The sequence below is a fragment of the Oryx dammah genome, unplaced genomic scaffold (genome assembly GCF_014754425.2).
Source record: "Oryx dammah isolate SB20612 unplaced genomic scaffold, SCBI_Odam_1.1 HiC_scaffold_29, whole genome shotgun sequence".
NCBI lineage: Eukaryota > Metazoa > Chordata > Mammalia > Artiodactyla > Bovidae > Oryx > Oryx dammah.
In genome coordinates, this window is record NW_024070213.1 from 116,068,636 (window position 1) to 116,095,900 (window position 27,265).

At 38.9% G+C, this 27,265-nt stretch overlaps 1 protein-coding gene across 1 annotated transcript in view; it reads left to right on the plus strand.

The window, feature by feature from the left end:
- Positions 1-27,265, plus strand: part of TSPAN8 (tetraspanin 8) — a 35,043-nt gene that overhangs the window by 2,867 nt on the left and 4,911 nt on the right. Inside the window, exons 2-6 of the mRNA XM_040233888.1 lie at positions 6,486-6,548; positions 13,820-13,957; positions 18,340-18,414; positions 18,514-18,621; positions 25,298-25,432. Coding sequence (XP_040089822.1) covers positions 6,486-6,548; positions 13,820-13,957; positions 18,340-18,414; positions 18,514-18,621; positions 25,298-25,432 — 519 coding nt within the window. The remainder of the gene's footprint in view (positions 1-6,485; positions 6,549-13,819; positions 13,958-18,339; positions 18,415-18,513; positions 18,622-25,297; positions 25,433-27,265) is intronic.

Here is a 27,265-nt window from a genome sequence, read left to right on the forward strand (position 1 = left end):
TTCAGGAGTATAAATTTACAATGAGCGTATATGCTGTACCCGAACATTGTCACTGCTTTCCTGGAAAGCTGTGATTATTTTATGTTTACCTCTATCTCTGCTTTCCTGATAATCAAGTCTTTCTGATGGTATGGATTTCAGTTAGATGTTTCTAACTTCCCTTAAAAGGCCTTGTTCTTCCCATCAGCATAGTGGTGGGATTTACAATCTTTAGGAAGTAAGAACAGCAGTCATGAAAAGTGAAAGTGAAAGTTGCTCAGTCATGCCCGACTCTTTGCGACCCCATGGACTGTTGTCCATGGAATTCTTCAGGCCAGAATACTGGAGTGGGTAGACTTTTCCTTCTCCAGGGGATCTTCCCAACAGTCATAAAGGCTGATAATAACTTCTCAGCCAACAGATGACATCAATATTTTCATTCAAAAGTTAGAGCAGGAGGAATCTGTGAGGTTAGGGAACTATCCCTATTCTATTCTCCCCTGTACTCCCAACCCAGAGTTCTCAGCTGGAATTTTACAATCCTTCATAGGAAATTAGCAATTTGTCACATTTCTAATGTTTACTTAAGCAAATATTTTACAGTCCCACTGATGTGGTTTTCTTGTAGATATCCATGACCTTGTGTTTTCAAATGCATTCTTTCTGGTGTAACTTTCGAGAAGCTAAGCCTCTGTAAAGCAGGGCCATATGTGGAAATAGCTCCAACATATGCATATGGTCATTTAAGCTAACATACCACTTTCTTTTGTGAGAGAACTTGAGACATGTCACGTAAGTGGGCAGTCATTTCTATTGGTTAGAATAAGCAATTGAAGAAAAATAAGTGAAACTAAAAATAATTTTTAATCACTCATGCTAGAGTTTGATGCAAATTAGAGTGAATGAGAGGTATGGTAGAGAATAGGTAACTGACAGGTGTAAAACTTATTTCTCCTATTCTGTTGAAACAGATAAACTGCCCACATTTTCTTATGGTCCTCTTAGGTCTAGCTTAGGGGTGTTTTGGATGCTTGGAGTATCTTAGGGGTCTGGTGCAGAAGAGACCTGGCAGGTTGCAGTCCACAAGGTCACAAAAGAGTTGGACACAACTTAGTGACTAAACAATGATAATGACAACAAGCATGGAACACAGGGCCTGTAGCACACAGATACAGTGAAATCATTTCCAGAGGCAGAGATTGTGTAAAGGCTGGTTTTTCATGAAAGAAAGCAGAGTGAAGTAACTTTACTTAACCCAAATGGGGGAAGGTGAGAAGGAGGAGCCAGGTTATAAAACCAAATGTGTTAGCAGCTGAAGGAAGTTGACACATGAAAAGTTTTGAAGAGAGCAGAAGGATGTCAGGAATTGAGAGAGTTCGGAAAACAACATTTCAAAGTCATTGTTGCATTTTATATGGTCCCTGGGCCTCTAGATTGGATGTGCTGAGAGCAATTAAAACAGTTAAAGCAGAGTAGGGGCTTTTGGTGGCTCAGTGGTAAAGAATCGGCCTGCCAGTGCAGGAGATGCAGGTTTGACCCTTGTGTTGGGAAGATCCCCTGGAAAAGGAAATCGTAACACACTCTGGTATTCTTGCCTGGGAAATCCCATAGACAGAGGAGCCTGGTGAGCTATAGGCCATGGGATCTCAAAGAGTCGGTCATGACTAGTAACTAAACAACAGCAAAACAGAGTAGACATAACTATGAGGTGAGAGCCCTGAAAAATAAGGCACGATTATATTTCATTCTGATTGATGAAGTCCCCCAAGTTAAAACTTGACCGTGATGAAAATGTGTGAACTTTGTAAATATAATGGTTTCCTACCACTATGCAGTTAGCTTGGAACTATAACAATGACAAAATTCCTGGAGCCCAGAGGTCAAGAGTTGAATCAACATCACTAGTTGTGTGACTCTGGGGAAATTGGTTAACCTCTCTGAGTTTTACATTTCCTTATCTATAAAATGGGACTAGCAATAGTTTTAACTTTACGGGCTGTTGTGAAATTTAGATGGGTTCATACATACAAGGAACTCAGAATAATGCTGAATAAATGCTTAAGAAACAGGTATTTCAGCCATCATTGTATAGGCAGTTTTATGAGATAGCAATATGAAACCACTCTGCATTCAGTTCAGTTCAGTCACTCAGTCGTGTCCGACTCTTGGCGACCCCATGAATCACAGCACGCCAGGCCTCCCTGTCCATCACCAACTCCCGGAGCTCACTCAGACTCGCGTCCATCAAGTCAGTGATGCCATCCAGCCATCTCATCCTCTGTCGTCCCCTTCTTTTCCTGCCCCCAATCCCTCCCAGCATCAAAGTCTTTTCCAGTGAGTCAACTCTTCACATGAGGTGGGCAAAGTACTGGAGTTTCAGCTTTAGCACCATTCCTTCCAAAGAAATCCCAGGACTGATCTCCTTCAGAATGGACTGGTTGGATCTCCCTGCAGTCCAAGGGACTCTCAAGAGTCTTCTCCAACACCACTGTTCAAAAGCATCAATTCTTCGGCGCTCAGCCTTCTTCACAGTCCAACTCTCACATCCATACATGACCACAGGAAAAACCATAGCCTTGACTAGACGGACCTTAGTCAGCAAAGTAATGTCTCTGCTTTTGAATATGCTATTTAGGTTGGTCATAACTTTTCTTCCAAGGAGTAGGTGTCTTTTAATTTCATGGCTGCAGTCACCATCTGCAGTGATTTTGGAGCCCAAGAAAATAAAGTCTGACACTGTTTCCACTGTTTCTCCGTCTATTTCCCATGGAGTGATGGGACCGGATGCCACGATCTTCGTTTTCTGAATGTTGAGCTTTAAGCCGACTTTTTCACTCTCCTCTTTTACTTTCATCAAGAGGCTTTTTAGTTCCTCTTCACTTTCTGCCATAAGGATGGTGTCATCTGCATATCTGAGGTTATTGATATTTCTCCCGGCAATCTTGATTCCAGCTTGTGTTTCTTCCAGTCCAGCGTTTCTTATGATGTACTCTGCATAGAAGTTAAATAAGCAGGGTGACAATATACAGCCTTGAGGTACTCCTTTTCCTATTTGGAACCAGTCTGTTGTTCCATGTACAGTTCTAACTGTTGCTTCCTGACCTGCATACAGATTTCTCAAGAGGCAGGTTAGGTGGTCTGCTATTCCCATCTCTTAAAGAATTTTCCACAGTTTATTGTGATCCACACAATCAAAGGCTTTGGCATAGTCAATAAAGCAGAAATAGATGTTTTTTCTGGAACTCTCTTGCTTTTTCCATGATCCAGCGGATATTGACAATTTGATCTCTGGTTCCTCTGCCTTTTCGAAAACCAGCTCGAACATCAGGAAGTCCACGTTCATGTATTGCTGAAGCCTAGCTTGGAGAATTTTGAGCATTACTTTAGTGAGAAGTAAATTCCAATGTTGGATTTTGAAACAGAAGAAGAAATAAGATGGCAAGAATTATGATAAGTCAGAAATTCTTTTATTATAAATTAGAAGAATGGAAAGCAAGTGGATTTTGAAGAAACTAACAGACTGAGATGCAAATCCTGAATCTACATTGCTTTGTGGCCTGTTTTCCTGATAATGAAGTCTTTCTGATGTTATGGATTTCAGTTAGATGTTTCTAACTTCCCTGAAAAGACCTTGTTCTTCCCATCAGCATAGTGGTGGGACCTACAATCTCTAGATGAGCTATCTTGTGTAAGAGCAACAGTTGTAAAGACCTATGTTCCTTGACTTTTCTTTGCCTCAGTCTCTGCACTTGTTCAGTGATGGTAATTTTATGTGGTAGGATCAATGGTGAAGATTAACTAATCTACTTTATGAAAGCTTGTGACTAAGGACTGACACACAATTCAATTAATGTTATTTTTCCAGTTCCAACAACCAAATTGCTTTTTAATTTAAAAATACTGAAATCTGATGTGATAGTATTTTAGCCCTACTCTTATCCTTTTCCAACCTCATGGGACAAGAAATCTGTGGAGCTAGAGGGAGGTGCTCACTCCACTTTGGGTATGTACCCCAAATATAGTCACCTTGGGGATTAGGGTTTCAACATAGAAAGTTAGGGGGCACATAACTCAGTGCATAGCATACTCCTAAGCAAGTGTCAATTACCTAATTTTATAGAATGCTGGTTCAGACCAACTGCATCCTGATTTCATAAAAAGAAAGATGTCTCAGGAGAGCTGAGTGGCAACAAAAATGACTTTCTTCAAAGAGAAACCAGAAAGGGGGGTGAAGTGGGTGAAGAAGGCCTAGTAAGTTCCTTAGTATCCACTGTGGGGGTCCAACATATCACCTCATTTCCTTTTACAATCTTAACAACAGAGCGGAGGACAGACCTGGATGCTTATTTTTTAATTCATACTCCAAATTATTTAAGACATTATAAAAAGATCAAGAGTGAATGCTTAAAGTCAAACTGGAGAAAGGGCTCCAAGAACTATTATGAAGGTCAGTGTTACAACTGGCATAAAACAAGTTAGTATCAATCATGACTCTAGATTGATCATTCTTGATATAAAAGTTACATTTAATTAATTTAATTAATAAATTATGCAGTTCTTAAAATTGTCTCATGCATAATTTCATTAAAAAGTCAAGTAAATATAATCATAATAACTATTCATATAATTAATGTTATTTTCAGTTAAAGCTGAAAGTCAGAGTGACTATTAAGACAATTAATGTAAATCTACTTGTGAAAGGGAGAAAAAGAGAAAGAAAGAAAAATGTCGGTCAACAAATTGAAGTAACAAATAAGAATCCAACTGTTATAAAATTACTAAAAATCCCAGAGGGTCTCATTATCATTTGACATAAATTCTTACAGATTTATTTATTAACAAGAACCGCTAAAATGAGTATTGATCTCCATCTGCAAATGAAATTAGGATTTAGCAGAAAGAAGGAAAAGAAGTAAGAAGGGTTTTCAGACTCTAAAGCTGTTTTTTCAATGTTTTGTGTTTTACAGTGTGTGTGTGTGTGTGTGTGCACACTTATAAGATAATTAAATTGTATAGGTTATTTGGTGCTTTGGCAAAGAGTTCACTGGTAGAAAGCTTTGGTTTCCCATTGTGTTTGTTGTGTTGAAGTAAGGTCAGGGCTAAATTTGGAGTGGTGCTGGATTTTCGCCATGTGACAGTTATCTCTTGGGAGATTCCAGTTTCTTTATTGAAATGAAATGTTTGAATTTAGATGGTTTCTGAGATCTATTAGGGAGCATAGGTTTAGCCACTCATTGCACTTACTATTGCTTTCACAAAGCCCTGAGTCTGCTTTCACACCAAATGTAATGAGAAGCCATTAAGTGAAACAGCTCTTTGGGGGTTTGGAGCATACAGCCCAAGCATGCCTGAAAGCAATGATGCTACCAGGTCATGGGGTTTGGAGGACTCAGACATTTCTCTGTCAGAGCACCCTGAGGCCAGAATAGTCTGGAAACTCCTCTAAGGTCTACTGCTGTGTCTGTCGGTTACCAAGCTTGTTCTCAACATCTCTGTCTTTGATTTTTTTTTAAGGCTATAACATCTACATCATAAGCAAACAAAACAAAAAACCCAAACCTAAAAAACAAGTTTTTTTTTTAACACTAAAGTAAAATGTGTTTCACATTTTATGTGTTGGCCTTGGTCCAAATTAAATAATCTGGTACAGTCATTACAGGAACTTAAGACTTTAAATACTGTTCCTCATCGTTCCTCTTCTCTGGGTAAGCTTTACTACCTTAAAGAGCTTATTTTAAAGAGTTTGTTTGGGCACAAAAAGTGTTATAAACCGTTGTTGCTTAACTGCAAATTTTGTCAAATATTCTACTATTGCCCGTATATCTGACTTGAATCTTGTAGGAATGTTTGGTGATTATCAGATACACCTTTCCTTTTAGGTCTAAGACAGCTTCCGAGAGACAAGCCCAGAGGCCTGATGAGGATATTTTTTCTTAAAATTGTTATGACATAATTTTTGTATGTTGTGTGAGTGTGCATGTGTGTGCTCAGTCGTGTCTGACTCTCTGTGACCCCATGGACTCTAGCCCACCAGGCTCCTCTGTCCAGGGAATTTTCCAGGCAAGAATACTGGAGCAGGTTACCATTTCCTACTCCAGGGGATTTTCCTGACCCAAGGACTGAACCCAGGTCTCTTGTGTCTCCTGTGTTGACAGGTGGATTTTTAACCACTGCACCATCTGGAAGCCCTTTGCATGCTAAAATCTAGCAAAAACAGAGTTGAAATATGGAAAACCATCTTTCCTGTCCCCCATAGTGAAGATGACTTCTTGTCCTAGACCTATGAATGAGTGTGAATGGGAAACAGGTTATTCTTATCAAATTTTCCAACTACAGTGGAATATTCAAGCAATTATCTATACACCAATATTCTTCATTTATGTCTTTTAGGTTATAATGGTAGAATTAATGATAAACCATTGTAACCAGATGGCTAGGGTTGTATGGAATTAGAGTTTTAGTTTATCTTAGGCACACTCTAACATTTTTTTTCCTTTTTTCTGCAGCTATGTGGTGCCATTATCCTTTCCGTAGCTATTTCAATACGAGCAGGGAAAATTGGTCAAGAGGTAAATAAATGTTATTCCACTGACAAAGTAGTTTATTTCTCTTATAGCGATGAAAGTAATGATAGTAATAATAAAATGTTTTTATAGCATTTTCCTAACTGCCTCACATAATTATTTGTGCTAAGTGATTTTATAATTTAGTTAATCAAGATTACTCACTCTGTGCCTGGCACTGTGTTAGGCATTAACGAGTCCTTCTGGAGAACGGAGATGTTACTCCCCAAATAGGAAGATTGCACTGAAAGTAGAGGTGAGAAAGGGCCAAAGCAGAAATTAGCCTGCTTCGTTATTTGTTAAAGTACAGCCTGATTAAAAAAAAAAAAGTTCATTCTAAGACTTTCTCCACCAAAAAATATATATATATATATATATATATATAATATAGCCTGAAATTATCTGCAGGATATAGACTGCTTTGCCTCTTCCAACCAAGAGAAATTTTTGTACAAGACATTGACAATTAATTTGGCTGATTCCCAGGGTGAGGTGGTGCTCCAAAAGGAAAAATGGTAAGATGTTCTCTTGGAGAAGAATTACTTGAATCTGTTTTATTTCTTTTTTTAACTGTTTTAAAGGCAGCAAAATTCAAAGGTAGTTGTAATGATTTGGGGCAGCTGCTGTTGAGGGTAATCCCTTGTAACAGTAAAAGGCTGGTCATAGCCTTGTAACTCAGCAGTTGACTGGTGATGTCCAACTTCCTGACATCAAGATGAGATTAGCAGGATCCCATTTCTCCCACCACATGCCATTCCATGGCTGCCAAAGCACTTATCAGGATTTCTGCAGGTCTGGAGGAAGTTAGTTCATACAGTTAATTCTGGCTCTAGTCTTTATTTCCGTACACATGGTTTCTGTTCCGTACCACAGTGTCACAGAGTGGAAAGAGTGTGGGGTTGGCGGGGAGGGTGTGTGTGTGTGGGGTTGTTCTGTCAATTTTAGTCAGCACAGGTGCCTGGCACAACTTCCTGACTTCCCTGCTTCCTTTCTCCTGTCTCCCTTCTTCTCAGGGATGTTCCACCCTTGAGATTATGATTCTTACCTCTTGCGGGGCAGTTACCTTGTGCTCTGTTATCTGCATTCTCGCCACTGTTCAGGCTCACATATTCTACTTCTAGGGCCATTTCAAAGTGTTTGCCCAGGGAAAGTTTCCTCTTGAAGAGGAATATCAGTTCCTATCTAATAAGTATTAAGATATTCTTAAAACAAAAATTCAGGTAATGCATTATCTATTAAAACTTATTTGACCATGGTGCAATTATATGCTATTAGACATAATAACCTAGCTGAAAGAAAAAGCAAGCTGACATCTCTTTTGATTCTTTTTCCTAAAATGGGTGGGTTTTCTGGACCTTTCTTTCTTTTTTTTTTTTCCCTCACCTTCTCTCTTTCTCTCACTGTTTCTCTCTTGTTTTTCCTTCTTTCTTTCCCTCCTTTTCTTTCCTCCCTCTTTCTTTCTTTTCCCTTTCTTTCCTTTCCTTTAAAATTTGCTTTCTACCATTAGAGAACCCAGAAAACCACAGTGGTGATTAAGCACATCTTCACTCTGAGCCTTGCCATGGTGAGGACACTGAGTCGGAGACAGATGTGACAATGAGTTGGTAACATTCTACTCCATCTGGACTTTGTTGTTTTATACTGATAAATATAGCTGTGACTTCTTGATGTCCTTGGATTCTGAAATTTGAGCCAAGAACAGTATTCAAAAGTGTATAGAATCATTGAGAAACTGATGTCTGACTTGAGAACTCATAAATAAGCATAGAGATTAACAGCCATTGATTTAGAGGGTGCTTTTCCTGGTGGCTCAGAGGTTAAAGCATCTGCCTGGAATGCGGGAGACGCAGGTCAATTTCTGACCGGGTTCGATCCCTGACCCAGATTCGATCCCTGGGTTGGGAAGGTCCCCTGGAGAAGGAAATGGCAACCCACTCCAGTACTCTTGCCCGGAGAATCCCACGGAGGGAGGAGCCTTGTAGGCTACAGTCCATGGGGTCGCAAAGAGTTGGACACGACTGAGCGACTTCACTTCACTTTGGCCTTTTTCTAAGATGTGTGTGCAACCTGTATTTCATTTAAAAATTTTATTGTGTTTCTGGTAGATGTGGGAATGCTGTATTTCCCCCCAGGGCTTCTGGTAAACAAACTTGGTGTTTAGTCTCAGAAATTACATACATTGAATGTATTAAAGAGCTGTCCTCGAGAGAGTTACTCCAAATCTGGGGATAAGAATGAGTTAATAGAGCTAGACATCATCTTGAGTTATATTCTGACTCTTGTACTCTGTCTCTATTCCCTAAACAAAAGGCAGTATCTTCCAGGACAACTTTAACCAGCTTGACAGATGAGAAATTGACTTACATTTATTCAAAGTCAGTGACAAAGAATCAAGACTGTGCAGAGAACCAAATTTTACTACTGGAAAAACAGAAGTTTTAGAAGGGGAGACCTGAGAGCAAACACAGAAAAGAAGGATGCCAGGATGTCTTTGTGCACATCTTTTAGCAAAGCCATGGGTACTAAAGTGTCCCCTAGAGATGCCTTGTTCTCCCTCAGGATGAACTCAGCCCTGCATGAGGCAAAGTGTATGTGCAGCCATCCTAGGAGATTCCTTAAAATCCAAAGAGGACCCTGAGCCGCCTTCTTAAAGGTTCTGTCATGTCCTTTTTTATAGAAATTCCCCCCTCACCCAAAGACACACAGAGACATTGTTCTTCCAAGACAGCTTTTAAAACTCTGCTGTCTCTCCGCTGAGGGCTTCCCAGGTGGCACAGTGGTGAGAATCTGCCTGCCAATCAGTGCAGGAGACACGGGTTCGATCCCTGGGTCAGGAAGATCCCCTGGAGAAGGAAAAGGCAACCCACTCCAGTACTCTCACCTGAAGAATCCCATGGACAGAGGAGCCTGGTGGGCTACAGTCCATGGGGTTGCAAAGAGTCAGACACGACTGAGCCACCATGCACACACATCTCTCCCATGACACAAATACCTGAACTCAAATGTTCATTTTGTTTCTAAATAAGAATAACCACTTGTTGGGCTGGTCTTAAAATAGTGACCGTCAGGTAGCCAGCCCATCGTTTTCAGGCCACATTGGTAGTGGGTTGCTGTGCCCAGATCAGTCTCATAGAAGTGCTTTATTACCTGCCAAATAAGTGCTGGCCACACTCTCCAGGGGCCTCCCAGGTGGCTCAGTGGTAAAGAACCTGCCTGCCAATGCAGGAAACTCAAGAGATATGAGTTCCATCCCTGGGTTGGGAAGATCCCCTGGAAAAGGAAATGGCAACCCATTCTGGTATTCCTGCCCAGAAAATCCCATGCACAGAGGAACCTGGAAGGTTACAGTCTGTGGAGTCGCAAAGAGTCAGACACAACTGAGTGACAAAACAACAGCAACAACACGCTGTTCACGTCTCACTGGTAGCTATTTGACCTACTGTTTCTATATCTGAGTTGTCTGACCAAAGTACCGATAACTCCGCTGGTGAAGCTTCAATTGTCTTGGATATGTTAGGGTTTTTCTGACTGGCTATGATGTCATGAAACAACCTTTGATGGTGAGTGGGTTTCCTGATGCTGCTTTTCTGGGTTGTTATCTGTCTTCACTCAGATGCCATGCCTGGTTACTAACAAAACTGATTTCTTAGCTCCAATCTTAACAAGCAAACCAATTAAAAAGAAAGAAAGAAAGAAACCAGAAAAGCCTGAAAAAGAGGCAAAAAAATCTTTAGGACTTAACCAAGCTTTCTAAATATGCAAACTGAAACATTATCTGTAAGCATCAACTCTTAAAGACAAAAGAAGCCTTGGGTATTCACAGAGGCTGACTTAATTCCTTTCATACATGGGAAACTGGAGCCCCGTAAAGTTAGTTGACTTTCATGGTTAGAAACTAATTTATAAAGACTCTGACTAGAATATAGATTGTGTTTTTAGTGCGCTTACATCTTCGGCACATTCCTTCCTTCTGATTGTCAAGCAAAGGCTTTGTCTAGGCTATGGATTGATTTTAAAAGTCTTTAAAAATGTACAGATCAGGAGTAGTGGTGTTCGTTTGTTTTTTGGTATTTCCTGTTAAAGGCGCGCATCTCCATGCTGTGCCGCAGAGCCCAGAAGGCAGCCTCCTGGCTAGTGTAAGAACTAGTGGTCTGCCTGGAAATAACCCAGTAGATGAAGCTCCTGAGAGATGAATGGGCTGTGCACAGCACTCATATATCACACGGGCACAAGGTTTCATGGTTTCATTGTGATTTGCTTCTGGTCATATCTGTAGAGCAAGATATCGATTGAGGCTAGGTGTTATAGTGATGAAGGTTATGTATGTGGGGAAGAGAAGAACCAAATTATGCAGGATTGGTAGTCCAGCCCATCATAAAGAGGCCTAAGATGTTTTCCCCAGTATCCCGTTTCTACATAGTCAGGCAAAATAAAGAGTTTCTGGAAGACTCTATAGACTATACCTCCTGGGAACGAGATAGACTTGATGTGGAATATCAGGAACTAGACTTATTTTCTTAGTTTAAAATATGGTTGGTTTGTTTTGGCAAATGTATAGACCTCTGTAATCACTATTACAATCAAAATGAGAAGAATTTTTATTAACTCATGAAAGTCCCCTCATATCCCATTGCAGTCTGTTCCCTTTTTACTTGATACTCTGCTCAAAGTCCATCACTGCTCTGATTTCTATCATCATAGCTTAGATTTACCTACTCTTTTTTAAATTCCCCATCTAGTTTTTTTTAATAAAATTATAGTTGATTTACGTTATGTTAACTTCTGTTGTACAGAAGAGTGATTCAATTATACTGTACATATATATATACACATGCATTTAAAATATTCTTTTCCATTATGGTTTATCACAGAATATTGAATACAGTTCCCTGTGCTATACAGTAGGACCTTGTTGTTCACTCATTCTGTATATAACAGTTTTCATCTGTTAACCTCAAATTCCCACTCCATCCCCTCCTACCCCACCTCCCCCTTGGGACCACAAGTCTGTTCTCTATGTCTGTGAGTCTGTTTCATAAAAGCTCATTTGTGTCATATTTTAGATTCCACATATTAAGTTCTATGATATGGTATTTATCTTGCTCTTTCTGACTTACTTTACTTACTGTGATAATCTCTGGGTTCTTTGATGTTACTGCAAATGGCATTACTTTTTTCTTTTGAATGGCTGAGTAGTATTCCATATTGTGAGTATGTGTGTGTGTGTGTGTGTGTGTGTGTGTGTGTGTAGCATTGTATGACTATCAGACAATGTTTGAATATCAGACATTGTATGAATAACAGAGCATATCTTCTTAAATTTTTATTTATTTATTTACTTTTAAAAATTTATTTATTTTTATTTATTTTTTATTTTACTTTACAATTCTGTATTGGTTTTGCCATACATTGACATGAGTCCACCACGGGTGTACATGCGTTCCCAAACATGAACCCTCCCCACCCCCCTCCCCACAACATCTCTCTGGGTCATCCCCGTGTGCCTTTTTTATTTTTAATTGGAGAATAATTATTTTATAATATTGTGATGATTTCTGCCATACATCAACATGAATCAGCCATAGCTATACATCTGTTCCCTCTCTCTTAAACCTCCCTCCCACCTCCCTCTCCACCCCACCCTTTTAGATTATCACAGAGCACTGGCTTTGGGTTTCCTGCATCATACAGGAATTCCCACTGACTCTACATTTTACGTATGGTAATGTATATGTTTCACTACTACTCTCTGCAGTCATCCCACCTTCTCCCCTGTCTACTGTGACCAACAGTCTGTCTTTTATGTCTTCATCTCCTTTCCTGCCCTGTAAATAGGACCATCAGTACCATCTTTCTAGACTTTCTCTATATGCATTAATAATGATATTTGTCCTTCTCTTTCTGACTTACTTCACTCTGTATAATAAGCTCTAGGTCCATCCATCTCATTGGAACTGACTCAAATGTATTCCTTTTTATAGCTCAATAACATTCTATTTTGTATATTCACCACAACTTCTTTATCCATTCATCTGTTGATGGACATCTAGCTTGCTTCTATGTCCTAGCTATTTTAAATAGCATATATAGCATATCTTCTTTATCCATTCATCCATTGATGGACATTTAGGCTGTTTCCATGTCTTGGCTATTGTGAATAGTGTTGCTTTGAACATAAGGATGCATATTTTTTTGAATTATAGTTTTATCTGGATATATGCCTAGGACTAGGACTGTTGGGTAATATGGCAATTCTATTTTTAGTTTTTCAGGAACCTCCATATTGCTTCCCATAGTGACTGCACCAGCTTATACCCCACCAACCATGTAGGAGGGATCCCTTTTCTCAACACTCTCTCCCTCACTTTTTTGTAGACTTCATCATGGCCATTCTAATTGATATGAGATGATATCTCATTATAGTTTTGATTTGCATTTCTTTAATAGTATGCTATATTGAGCACCTTTTCACATGTGTGTTAGCTATCTTTATGTCCTTGTAGAAATGTCCACTTAGTTCTTCTGCCCATTTTTTGATTGCCTTGTTTTTGTTGTTGTTGCTGTTGATAGCATGAGCTATTTGTATCTTTTGTAAATTAATCCTTTGTAGGTTGCATTTTTGCAAATATTTTCTTCCATTTTGTAGGTTGTCCTTTTGTTTTGTTTATGGTTTCCTTTGCTATGCATAGGCAAGTAAGTTTGATGAGATCCCATTTGTTTATTTTTGCATAGATTTATCTATTCTGGATTGCTATATAAGTGGAATTATACAGCAGTCACTCTTTTGAATACGGTACATTTAGCTCAACATAATGTTTTAGAGATTTGTTCATACTGTTGAGTCAGTAGTTTGTGGAACTTCAGTTCAGTTCAGAGGAACTTAGGCTTTTTATAATTTAACTAAACTACCATAAAAACATATTTATGATGCTACTTAGGAATAAAACACAAAATATGCAAATCAAAGATCACAACATGGATAGAACTACTGATCCTTCTAAACGTAAAAAAAAATTTGTTTGAAAAGCCTATTGCATTTCTTCCATCCAACATCCAATATAAATCTTCAAAAGACATAAAATTGGAACATTGGACAAGTAACACCTCAATAGAAGGTAAGCTCCTTAAAGGCAGGAATTTTTGCTTGTTTACGTCACTATTGCATCTCAGTGTCTAAGAACAGGGTTTGGCATATAGTAGTTCCCCAGTGGATATTTGTTGAATAGCAAACATCAAGAAAAGAAATTTTCCATCATTAATCTCTTTTTCATTTTCAGATTCTCACTCCTGGGGATGCTAACCTTAGCCCCTTTATTGCTGTGAATATGTTAATTTTTGTGGGTGCTGTCATCATGATTCTGGGTTTCCTGGGATGCTGCGGTGCCATGAAAGAAAACCAGTTCATGATGATTTTGGTGAGTTTTCCCAGTGCATCCCAATACCCAACTTTCAGACTTTGGAGGATTATCTCCCATCCCCATTATCTGTAAGAAGGACTTGTGAAGATTGATGTAACTCTCACTTTATTTAGAGGATTTGGTTGTGGAAGCTAATATAATTATCTCAAATTATATTATCTCATGAGAGAAGTAATCCAAGTCTACGCCCCAACCAGTAACACTGAAGAAGCTGAAGTTGAATGGCTCTATGAAGACCTACAAGACCTTTTAGTACTAACACCCAAAAAAGACATCTTTTTTTATTATAGGGGACTGGAATACAAAAGTAGGAAGTCAGGAAACACCTGGAGTAACAGGCAAATTTGGCCTTGGAGTACAGAATGAAGCAAGGCAAAGGCTAACAGAATTTTGCCAAGAGAATGCACGGGTCACAGCAAACACCCTCTTCAACAACACAAGAGAAGTCTCTATACATGGATATCACCAGATGGTAACAGATTGATTATGTTCTTTGTAGCCAAAGATGGAGAAGCTCTATACAGTCAGCAACAAAACAAAACAAAACAAAAAACCGGGAGCTGACTGTGGCTCAGATCACAAACTCTTTTATTGCCAAATTCAGACTTAAATGGAAGACAGTAGGGAAAACCACTAGACCATTCAGGCATGACCTAAGTCAAATTCTTTATGATTATACAGTGGAAGTGAGAAATAGATTTAAGGGACTAGATCTGATAGACAGAGTGCCTGATGAACTATGGACAGAACTCAATTTCATTGTACAGGAGGAGGCAGTGATCAAGACCATCCCCAAGAAAAAGAAATGCAAAAAGGAAAAATGGTTGTCTGAGGAGGCCTTACAAATAGTTGTGAAAAGAAGAGAAGTGAAAAGCAAAGGAAAAAAGGAAAGATATACCCATTTGAATGCAGAGTTCCAAGGAATAGCGAGGAGAGATAAGAAAGCTTTCCTCAGTGACCAGTGCAAAGATAGAGAGGAAAACAATTTAACGGGAAAGACTAGAGATCTCGTTAAGAAAATTAGAGCTACTAAGGGAATATTTCATGCAAAGATGGGCTCAATAAAGGACAGAAATGGTATGGACTTAATGGAAGCAGAAGATACTAAGACGAGATGGCAAGAATACACAGAAGAACTGTACAAAAAACATATTCATGACCCAGATAATCAGAGTGGTGTGATCATTCACCTAGAACCAGACATCCTGGAATGCGAAGTCAAGTGGGCCTTAGTAAGCATCACTATGACCAAAGCTAGCGGAGGTGATGGAATTCCAGTTGAGCTATTTCAAAGCTTAAAAGATGATGCTGTGAAAGTGCTATATTCAATGTGTCAGCAAATTTGGAAAACTCAACAGTGGCCACAGGACTGGAAAAGGTCAGTTTTCATTCCAATCCCAAAGAAAGGCAATGCCAAAGAATGTTCAAACTACCACACAATTGCACTCATCTCACATGCTAGTAAAGTAATGCTCAATATTCTCCAAGCCAGGCTTCAGCAATATGTGAACCATGAACTTCCAGATGTTCAAGCTGGTTTTAGAAAAAGCAGAGGAACCAGAGATCAAATTGCCAACATCCACTGGATCATCAAAAAAGCAAGAGTGTTCCAGAAAAACATCTACTTCTGCTTTATTGACTATGCCAAAGCCTTTGACTATATGGATCATAAACTGCGGAAAATTCTGAAAGAGATGGGAAAACCAGACCAGCCGACCTGCCTCTTGAGAAATCTGTATGCAGGTTAGGAAGCAACAGTTAGAACTGGACATGGAACAACAGACTGGTTCCAGATTGGGAAAGGAGTACATCAAGGCTGTACACTGTCACCCTGCTTATTTCACTTCTATGCAGAGTACATCATGAGAAACGCTGGGCTGGAAGAAGCAGAAACTGCAATCAAGATTGCTGGGAGAAATCTCAATAACCTCAGATATGCAGATGACACCACCCTTATGGCAGAAAGTGAAGAAACACTAAAGAGCCTCTTGATGAATGTGAGAGGAGAGTAAAAATGTTGGCTTAAAGATCAACATTCAGAAAACTAAGATCATGGCAATCATTCCCATCACGTCATGGAACCCATAAGGAAGACTAACAAGTAAACAATTAGCTACAGCAAAGGTGGTCCAAGAAGAAAAGAACAATGATAGAGGAGGGAACTCTCAAGCTGGAAGCAGAAGTGGATAAGGTGTTTGTATGGGTAAGGGTGTGATGAGCTTTCCAGGGAGAGGGCCTGGAAGTACAATGCTAGCATCTTTGGGGAACTGAAAATTTTGGGGTATGGCTAGAGTGTGTAAGGACTATAATCAGTAAATGATGGAAGGTGGGTCTGAGTGTGGACTAGTGTCAAATCACAGTCCATGCTAAGAAAATTGTAAGGACATGAGATAATCAGATTTGTCCTTTAGAAATCTTCAAGGATAATTTGGGTTGAGATAACGGACAGATAATTTACTTTGAACACATATGCAGTAGAAAATAATAAGTGCATATAGAAAAATTTTTTTTAATTTAAGTATTTATTGGATAGAAAACTGACATAAAAGTTTATCAGAGCTCATCTGAACTTGTTTCTTCTCTAATAAAAGAAGCATTGTGTCAGTCCCTGAACAAATATTTTTTAACTGATGGTTTATTATGAGGCAAGGTAAAAGAACTTTCAGTTCAGTTCAGCTCAGTCACTCAGTCATATCAGACTATTTGTGACCCCATGGACTGCAGCATGCCAGGCCTCCTTGTCTGTTACCAACTCCTGGAGCTTGCTCAAACTCATGTCCGTCGATTCGGTAATGCCATCCAACCATCTCATTTTCTGTCATCCCCTTCTCCTGACCTCAATCTTTCCCAGCATCAGGGTCTTTTCAAATGAGTCAGCTCTTCACATCAGGTGGCCAAAGTATTATAGTTTCAGCTTCAACATCAGTCCTTCCAATGAACATTCAGGACTGATTTCCTTTAGGATGGACTGGTTGGATCTCCTTGGAGTCCAAGGAACTCTCAAGAGTCTTCTCCAACACCACAGTTCAAAAACATCAATTCTTTGGTGATCAGTTTTCCTTATGGTCCAACTATCCACATCTATGCATGATTACTGGAAAAACCATAGTTTTGACTAGATGGACATTTGTTGTCAAAGTAATGTCTCTGTTTTTTAATATGCTGTCTAAGTTGGTCATAGTTTTTCTTCCAAGAAGCAAGTGTCTCTTAATTTCATGGCTGCAGTCACTATCTGCAGTGATTTTTGAGCCCTCCGCCCCCCCTCCCCAAATAAAGTCTCTCACTGTTTCCATTGTTCCCCATCTATTTGCCATCAAGTGACAGGACTGGATGCCATGATCTTAGTTTTCTGAATGTTGAGTTTTAAACCAGCTTTTTCACTCTCTTCTTTCATTTTCATCAAGAGGCTCTTTAGTTCTTCTTCACTTTCTGCTGTAAGGGTGGTGTTACCTGCATATCTAAAGTTATTGATATTTCTCCTGGCAATCTTGATTCCAGCCTGGCATTTCTCATGATGTACTCTGCATAGAAGTTAAATAAACAGGGTGACTATATACAGTCTTGGTGTACTCTTTTCCTGATTTGGAACCAGTCTTTGTTCCATGTCCTGTTCTAACTGCTGCTTCTTGAGCCGCATATAGGTTTCTCAGGAGGCAGGTCAGGTGGTTTGGTATTCCCGTATCTTGAAGAATTTTCTACAGTTTGTTGTGATCCACACAGTCAAAGGCTTTGGTATAGTCAATAAAGCAGAAGTAGATGTTTTTCTGGAACTCCCTTGCTTTTTCAATGAAAGAGCTTTAGTGGAACTCTAATATTATCCCTGGTGGTTGGTTTTTGATTAATAAGGCCTCATTTGCAATTTGGGGACTTTAATTACTTGAGGAGCTTGTTTTTATGAAAACAAATTTGTGGGAACCTCTGAAATTAGAATTCAGTATATCTGAGGCATATTTCAGGACTACATTTGTAAAAAGACTCCAGGTGATTCTCATAGTGGTAGAGACATTGTTTTGAAGTCAGTTCTGAAATTCATCTTGAAGTTTGAGTTTGTATTTTATGAAGAAAAAAATGGTATTCAAACAACTTCATTTGAGTTTTTGAACTTCCCTCCATTCAACATCGTACTGATGCCTACAATCCTATGATTCGATTTTAGTTTTAATCATTTTCCTTAGTCAGTCTCTGGAGCAAATGTTTCTGAGTAATGGCTCCAACTTTGATTCTTGAGGCAGAGAGTAGAATAAATGAAGAGCATGGTTAATACTACTGTAATTAGGATCCCTACTGCAGAAAGAAGCGCCATGTCCAAAATGTCCCCAGGTGGTTATGGAATGTACTGGGGATAATATTGAATATATTTTCCTTTTCTTTTTTTTCAGTTTTTCATAGGACTGCTTATGATCCTACTCCTGCAGGTGGCGGCAGGTATCCTAGCAACTACTAGGAAATCTAAGGTGTGTACACATATTATATCTGACAGTTTTGGAAAAGTGTGTAAAATTGACATGCTACCTCCTGGCATGAATCATTTAATAGCACTTTTCAATTTTCAGACTGAACAAGCTCTGAATAAGACTCTCCTGATGAATGCACGTCTTTTGAGTTCAACAAATGAAAATGAAAGAGTATTCCAGAAAACCTTTTCTGAACTTCAAGAAGAGGTAATTAGAGCTTGTGGGTTATTTGGAGAGTTGGAGATAGTTCTACTTTTACTTAATTTTTGACAGCTGTGTTCCTTAAGAATTGGAAAAATGTCTCCCTTTTGCATATTTTGACCAATTATTCGGTCACTATGCCATAAGAAGAATCCGGGACTATTTCTAATTTTTTCCCCAGCTTCTTATGAAGTTCTGAGGCAGTTTAGGACAGATATTAAGAGGATATGTTTACAATAGATTAAGTCTTGATTGAGCTAAATCAATAATTGCTTTAATATTTACCATTTAGAAGGACAGTGTGTTTTGAATGCTTGGAATTTCCCTTCTCTTTCTCTGCCTCCATGTCCCATTTCTCTTTTAAAAATAATTATAGCTACTGTTTATTATTGCTTAGTATGTATCAGATTTACATTCAATAGCTCACTTAATTCTGACAACAAGTCTATGAGATGGATAATATCATTACCTCATTATCTTTAACCAGAGAAAACAATGGCACCCCACTCCAGTACTCTTGCCTGGACAATCCCATGGAGGGAGGAGGCTGGTGGGCTGTAGTCCATGGGGACGCTAAGAGTCAGACATGACTCAGCGTCTTCACTTTCACTTTTCACTTTCATGCATTGGAGAAGGAAATGGCAACCCACTCCAGTGTTCTTGGCTGGAGAATCCCAGGGATGGGGGAGCCTGGCGGGCTGCCGTCTGTGGGGTCGCACAGAGTTGGACACGGCTGAAGCGACTTAGCAACAGCAGCAGCAGCATTATCTCTAATAGACAGATGAGGGGATTACAACTTAGAGAGGCATGACAGCTGACAAGTGATGGGGTTGGAATTTGAATGCAGATCTGTCTGACTCACTAATTCTTTTTAATCAGTACACTAGCCCCCTCCCCCTAGGTATGCATGTATGTATGTATGTATGTATTTACTTTGGCTACTTCACTGTCTTCAGGGTAAAGTCAAGATTTGGACAGAGGTTGAAGGTATTCTACTCTCTGGCTCCTACCTCGTATTTTAACTTTACTAAAGACTATTCCATGAAGAAAGCACTCTGGTCCAACCAGTGTCTACTCAGGATGTGTTAAATAACTCTGTCTTCCTGCCTTTGCATCATTCCTCATCCTTAGAATTTACTTACTACTTTTCTTTTCTTTTTTTTGACTTGCTTTCTTTTAAAAAATTTTTTAATTGGAGGATAATTACAATATTGTGATGGTTTTTGCCATGCATCAGTGTGAATTGGCCATAGGCATACATGTGTCCCCTCCCTTTGGAACCCCCCTCGACCCTCTATCCCTCCAGACTATCATAGAGCACTGGTTTTGACTGCCTTGTGTCATACATCAAACTCCCACTGGCTATCTGTTTTACATATGTTAATGTATATGTTTCAGTGCTATTCTCTCAAGTCATCCCACCCTCTCCTTTTCCACTGAGTCCAAAAGTCTGTTCTTTCTTTACAAATACTACCTGCACTTTGAGACTTGACTGAAATATCGCTCTGTGAAACTTCTCCCCTCTACAGTTTATTTACTCAGAATTTCCATCCTATTAATGACATGTAGCATTTATTTCACGTATGCCATAGAAATCCTCAGACTCTCAGAGTAGAGCAGGATTTTACAGGACATTTAACCTGACTTATCATTAATTGGAGCTTCCCAGATGGTATTAGTGGTAAAGAACCAGCCTGTCAATGCATGTAGGTGTGAGATGTGAGTTTCATCCCTGGGTCAGGAAGATCCCCTGGAGAAGGGAATGGCAACCCACCCTAGTTTTCTTGCCTGGAGAATCCCATGGACAGAGGAGCCATAGGGACGTGAAGAGTTGTACATGACTGAAGTGACTTAGCACACACATCATTAACTGAAGTATTTTATGTTTATGTTCATCCACCTTCTAATTAAATATGAAGAGCCGACAGTTTGCCCATTGTGCCCATCCCATCCCATTCCCTTTGCATGTAAGTCTGATGATTAATGTGTTCTTTCTCAATTTGAAACAAAATCTTTCTCCCCTAGACTTTGTGTAATTTAGTTTTAGTTCTTCCTTATGGAGTTTCAGAGGAAAAAGAAAATCTACTTCTACATATTGGAACTTTTTCTTTGAAACTGGCTTCTTGTATGACTTCTAAGAGCTTTGATTTTCAAGTCAAAACATCTTAACATCCCTGGTTTTTTGAACTATTTATCAGATGACATTTCCCCCAGAGCCCAGTTCCTATTTGGATAGACTCCAGCTTGTAAAAATTCTGCTTAAAGCATCATTTCCAGGAGCTGAAACCTGATATCCATTAGTCCCTGTTTAACTTCCTCTGTGCTGTGTTTCTAGCTCAGCCAGAGCTGCATTCCTTGATCCTTTCTCCTCCTGGATTATTCCCACTTTAGAGTCCAGATTAATCCAGATTTAAAAGCAGGAAAAATTTAGGCAACTCAGCTTCTCCACTGGGAGGGGCCAAGCATCCTTGATTTTCCCTGTTAATCTAGGACAAAATATACTACAGGTAACCACGGGGTCTCTGGGTGGATCCTGAGTCACACTTGCTGCATGTTGTCCCTGGTATCCAAGGTCTTAGTGTCATCCACAGGATTCTAAATGTTCTGTTTGTTGTAGCACAATTCTTTTTATTATTATTATTATTATTATTATATGTACATGTATACTTTTCTTCTGAAGACAATACACTTACTGTCAGATATTTTAATACTGAAGCTTCAATAATTCAGCCACCCGATGTGAAGAGCTGACTCATTGGAAATGATCCTGACTTTGGAAAGACTGGGGGCAGGAGGAGAAAGGGGCAACAGTGGATGAGATGGGTGGATGGCATCACTGACTCAATGGACATGAGATTATGCAAACTCATGTTTGGGAGATAGTGAAGGACAGGGAAGCCTGGGGTGCTGCAGTCCATGGACTTGCAAAGAGCTGGACACGACTTAATGACTGAACAACAACAAAAACAGAAAATTGCTTTACACTGCTGTATTAGTTCCTAGTGTACAATGAAGTGAATCAGCTATTAGTATGCATACCTCTCCTCTCGCACCTCCCTCACACCCCTCATCCCAGCCCTCTAGGTCATCACAGAGCACTGAGCTGAGCTCCCTGTGTGGGGCACAATTCTGACTTATTTTTGTGCATGAATTCTGTGCCTGAAGCTTCCTGGGTTCACAGGACTATGGTTCTTTTTTTTACAGAATTGTCTATTCTGGTTTTTGTTTGTTTTATAATATACATCCACCAGGACTTTCTTTTCTATTTTTTACTAATGCTTCTTTGGAAAAAGAAAACTCTGGCTGGGTGACCTGGGGTCCCATCACACAGAGATAATTTGTAGTTACTAAGTGACTTTCTTTTTGGTGTTCAGGGAATTCTCACACAAATTCTCTGCTAATATACTGGTAGAACGTGCCCATCTTGGATTCTTGGAAATGAGTATTTGTATCATTCACTGAGAAGTGCCTTGTTCATCCAATGCTATCACACTTTCAATACATCCCAACCAACTTCTTCCCCAGCTGCTCCCACACCTGATCTGGTGACTAGATTCCAAACCAAGTTTAGCCTTTCTACCTCCTGCTCTGTCTCCTGTGTATCTCTATGCTGTCCTAAGGGATACTGTATTCCAAAAATGGATTGATCTGTGAGTGTATATAGTGGGATTTATATTCTTTTTGATCAGTCATTCAAGTTTATTTAATCAGAAAGAGTGAGCAATTGATTGTCTACTGTGGAAGCAAGAAAAGAAGTTGTTTCAAGATTACTCTCTTTGCTAATATTGATTGACCTTGAAACCATCTGAAATCTCCAACTCTTTGTCATGTAAATATCTAATCAGTCATATATTTGTGCAAGTGAACCTTTGAGCCAAATCACAAGGCTTTATATCTGCCACAGTTGGACCTGCTGAAGGCCATTGTGTGAAATACCTTTGGACCTCCAATTTGTAGTCAAGTGTATTAATCATCATTCCCAGCTCTATATCAACTATAGAGTTGAAAAGGCATTTTCCATAATGTTATCTAAAATATTCATATTAGTGTTGAACAGATCCTGTCCACATGAGAGCAATAACAACAACAATAACAATAACCACCACAAAATAGAATCAACAATGATGACAACATATATTGAGTACTTTCTAGTCCAGGCATTGGGCTAAACACTTCATATCTTCACATGGATATTCTGATTTATCTTTACAACAAATCTATGAAGGAACGATACTATCATTAAAAACTATCATTATCTGTATTTTACAGATGAAGAAATTGTGGCATAGAGAGGTTTAAGGAACGTGAGTAACAGGTCACTCAGTAAGTGAAAGTCCTTTTAATATCCTTGTATGGCAATGCATCTGAGCCTAAGAAAACCACCAAGTGTTGGTTCTATTTTCTTAAGCAATTTTTTCTTCTTTTCTGCATGAAAAGTTTTGTCTCTATTTTGAGCAAATATGACAAGATGAGAGAGAATTACCTCTCACTTTCATCTAATAATACTATGACCCATTACTCTGAGTCATTGGGCTTATTGCTTTCTTGTTTTCCTTTCCCAAACATGACCACAACTTCACTTAGTGTTTGCCCATGTTTAGTTGCCATAGAAAGCAACACTTCAAACAAAGCTAGTGGAAGTGATGGAATTCCAGCTGAGGTATTTCAAATCCTAAAAGATGATGCTGGTAAAGTGCTGCACTCAATATGCCAGCAAATTTGGAAAACTCAGCAGTGGCCACAGGACTGGAAAAGGTCAGTTTTCATTCCAATCCCAAAGAAAGGCAGTGCCAAAGAATGTTCAAACTACCATACAATTATATTCATTTCACATGCTAGCAAAGTAACGCTCAAAATTCTCTAAGCTAGGCTTCAACAGTACATGAACCAAGAACTTCCAGATGTTCAAGCTGAATTTAGAAAAGGAAGAGGAACCAGAGATCAAATTGCCAACATCTGTTGGATCATAGAAAAAGCAAGAGAATCCCAGAAAAACATCTTATTCTGCTTCATTGACTATGCTAAAACCTTTGACTGTGGATCACAACAGACTGTGGAAAATTCTTCAAGAGCCAGGAGTACCAGACCACCTTTCCTGTCTCCAAGAAAACCTGTATGGTCAAGAAGCAATAGTTAGAACTGGACATGGAACAACAGACTGTTTCAAAATTGGGAAAGGAGTACATCAAGGCTGTATATTGCCATCCTGCTTATTTAACTTCCATGCAGAATACATCATGCTAAATGCTGGGTTGGATGAAGCATAAGCTGGAATCAAGATTGCCAGAAAAAGTATCAATAACCTCAGATATGCAGATGACACCACCCTTATGGCAGGAAGTGAACAGGAACTAAAGAGCCTCTTGATGAAAGTGAAAGAGGAGAGTGAAAAAGCTGTTTTAAAACAGAACATTCAAAAAATGAAGATGGCATCTGTTCCCATCACTTCATGGCAAATAGATGGGGAAACAATGGAAACGGTGGGAAACATTATTTTTGGGGGCCCCAAAATCACTGCAGATGGTGACTGCAGCCATGAGATTAAAAGACGCGCACTCCTTGGAAGGAAAGTCATGACCAAACCAGACAGCATATTAAAAAGCAGAGACATTACTTTGACAACAAATGTCTGTCTAGTCAAGGCCATGGTTTTTCCAGTGTTCATGTACGGATGTGAGAGTTGGACTATAAAAATCGCTGAGTGCAGAAGAATTGATGCTTTTGAACTGTGGTGTTGGAGAAGACTCTTGAAAGTCCGTTGGACTGCAAGGAGATCAAACCAGTCGGTCCTAAAGGAAATCAACACTGAATATTCACTGGAAGGACTGATGCTGAAGCTGAAGCTCCAATACTTTAGCCACCTGATATGAAGGTGGCTATCTCATTGGAAAAGACCCTGATTCTTGGAAAGTTTGAAGGCAGGAGGAGAAGAGGACGACAGGATGAGATGGTTGGATGGCATCACTGACTAAATGGCAAGCTCCAGGAGTTGGTGAAGAATAGGGAAGCCTGTCGTGCTGTAGCCCATGGCGTCGCAAAGAGTTGAACATGACTGAGCGACTGAACAACAACCAAATGTTTGGTTTATTTTAAGCCTTAACCTTCCTGACATTATTCTAAGAATTTCATTCTTCATTTCCCCCCTTTGCTGTTTTACAGATGTCTAAGTAAAATTCAATCTCATGGAAGGCCAACTGAGCATCTTCTTTGGGTTTTGAGATGCCTCTCACTCTTCTCCCCCTTTCCTCCAAAAGTGACCAAAGGTCATGAGACGGAAATTTCACCTTATAAACCTCTCATATTTTTTAAAGTAAAAGTACTTTAAAGAAACTTTGACTTTCTCATGAGCTCTCTAGAAGCTTATTTCCTAAAATATAAGAAACATAAATATGATTCTGCCTCTCTTTTGTTATTAAAAAATAGGTGAGTGCTTAATATTTTTTTCCAAATTCTTCAGACTTTTATGCCTGAAACTTTATTTTTCCTCCATTGATATGAAGTCCAAAATGGAATATTTTTTCATTCTTGTTTCTACATTCAAGGAGGTAGGTGAGGTTACTCACATAATATTCTGGTATAAGAAGCATCTTTATAGTAATTTCAAAAGAATGTGATTCAATGTATTGACAGTGTTTTTATCCTCTCTAGTGACTGTTTTTCACATCTACTTTTCATCAAACAGTTAAAATGTTGTGGTTTGGTCAATGGAGCTTCTGATTGGGGAAGTAATTTTCAGCACTACTACAAGACATGTGAATGTCCAAGGGAATCAGATTCTTCTTGTACAAAGTATAGTGGAAAAACTATTTACAAACAGGTAAGAACAAATAAAATTTGGCACAGTAAGTGGTTCTGTTGTTTTATTCACAATGTCTCTACAAAATATTAAATTTCAGCAATTACAATGGGAATCTTGATATAAAAGTCCCAGGAATTTCCCTGGTACATAAAAAATAAATCCTTTTTTAAAGATAAAAGCAGATATAAAAGAATAAAAGTATTTAATTTCTTCTACGAGTTTGGCATCATTTAAACTCAACCTTACTAGATCAAAGAATCATTCTGCTGCAAGTGGAGGCAAAGTACAAACTAACAGATAAAATTTATTTTGTCCTTTCTTTGGTGACTTTAATCATCTTTTCTCTACTATTTTTTTTTTCTATTTTAACATATGCTTTTAGAAAAGTATATTTTTACTTTAATTTTCAAAGTAAAGCTTTCTTTTTCTAATCAAAGTTTGCCTTTCTCAAGTAATTGTATTGAATGTACAAAAATAACTTGGACTTTAGAGATTTCAGCTCTGAATGTTAAATGTACCTACCAGTTTGTCTAATTATTGTTCCAGTTGAGAAGTTGCTTCACACCTTTAAAGTCAATGAAAACTTGGGTTTGTCTTTCATGTATTATAGCCTACATATTTATGTTACTTGCAGGTATTAATACGTGGATGTCATATTCCTTATTATTGCTTAATTCATCAAATATTTACTGACCACTTCCTATGTGTTAGCCTTTTATCAGCTGCTGGATATCCATTCCTGAATATGCTGCAGTGTCTGCACTCATGAAGTGAATGGTCTCATAGGGAAGAGAGAAAAATAATTAGGCAACTTTAACTCAATGAACTACTGGTATTTCTTGGATAGGGAGAGGTACAAGATATCTAACCCCATCTAACTCAGTCTTTGGGGTTCAAGATACAGCTTTCTGGAGGACATGATATCTACCCCTTACCATAGAGTTTTACATAATTTATTCCTTCTTCCTGGAAGAAACTTTGGATGGATGTGTACAAAAATGACAGCTGATATTAATGTCTCACTTATTTGTTATTATTTGGTGCCTACTATGTGTTATGTAGAGCTTCCCTCATAGCTAGGTTGGTAAAGAATCTGCCTGCAGTGCAGGATACCCAGGTTCAGTTCCTGGGTTGGGAAGATCCCCTGGAGAAGGGAATGACAACCCACTCCAGTATTCTTGCCTAGAAAATCCCATGGACAGAGGAGCCTGGCAGGCTATGGTCTGTGGGGTTGCAAGAGTCGGACAGGACTTAGTGACTAAATCACCACCACCATGCGTCAGATAGACCTTTGCTAGACTTAGACATGCTTTTGGACCCTCTAGGAGACTATAGTCTAGTTGGGAAAGAGATACAGGAAACATATTATATTTCAATGGGTTAATTTCTATAATACCTAAAGATTTATTTTCAATCTAGCATTGGTTGAGTACTGGCTACTGAGGTTAATTATATATTAGGAAATAAAAAGTATCTCAGGGGAAACATCTCACCTGTTGACTATCACAGCCCTTTTACTATTGGGTTGGCCAAAATGTTCATTCAAGTTCTTCTGTAACATCTGCAAGATGTTATGAAAAAACCCAAATGAACTTTTTGGCCAACCCAATAATTTTACCAAAGTTAAGGAGACTGTTCTGAAGAGAAATTGCTGTTTCAAGTATTTAAGTAACATATTGGGGGAGAAATTATCCATCAGATTACAGAGCTACCAAAGTGATCTGACTAAAATGCTTTATTGTTAATTTTTATACTCCTCTCTGTTCTCCTTCTCTCTACATAATTTTAGTGACACAATCTCCACAAGGAAAAGAGGGAATAAATATGATGTTAACAAATGCAGATTCCTCT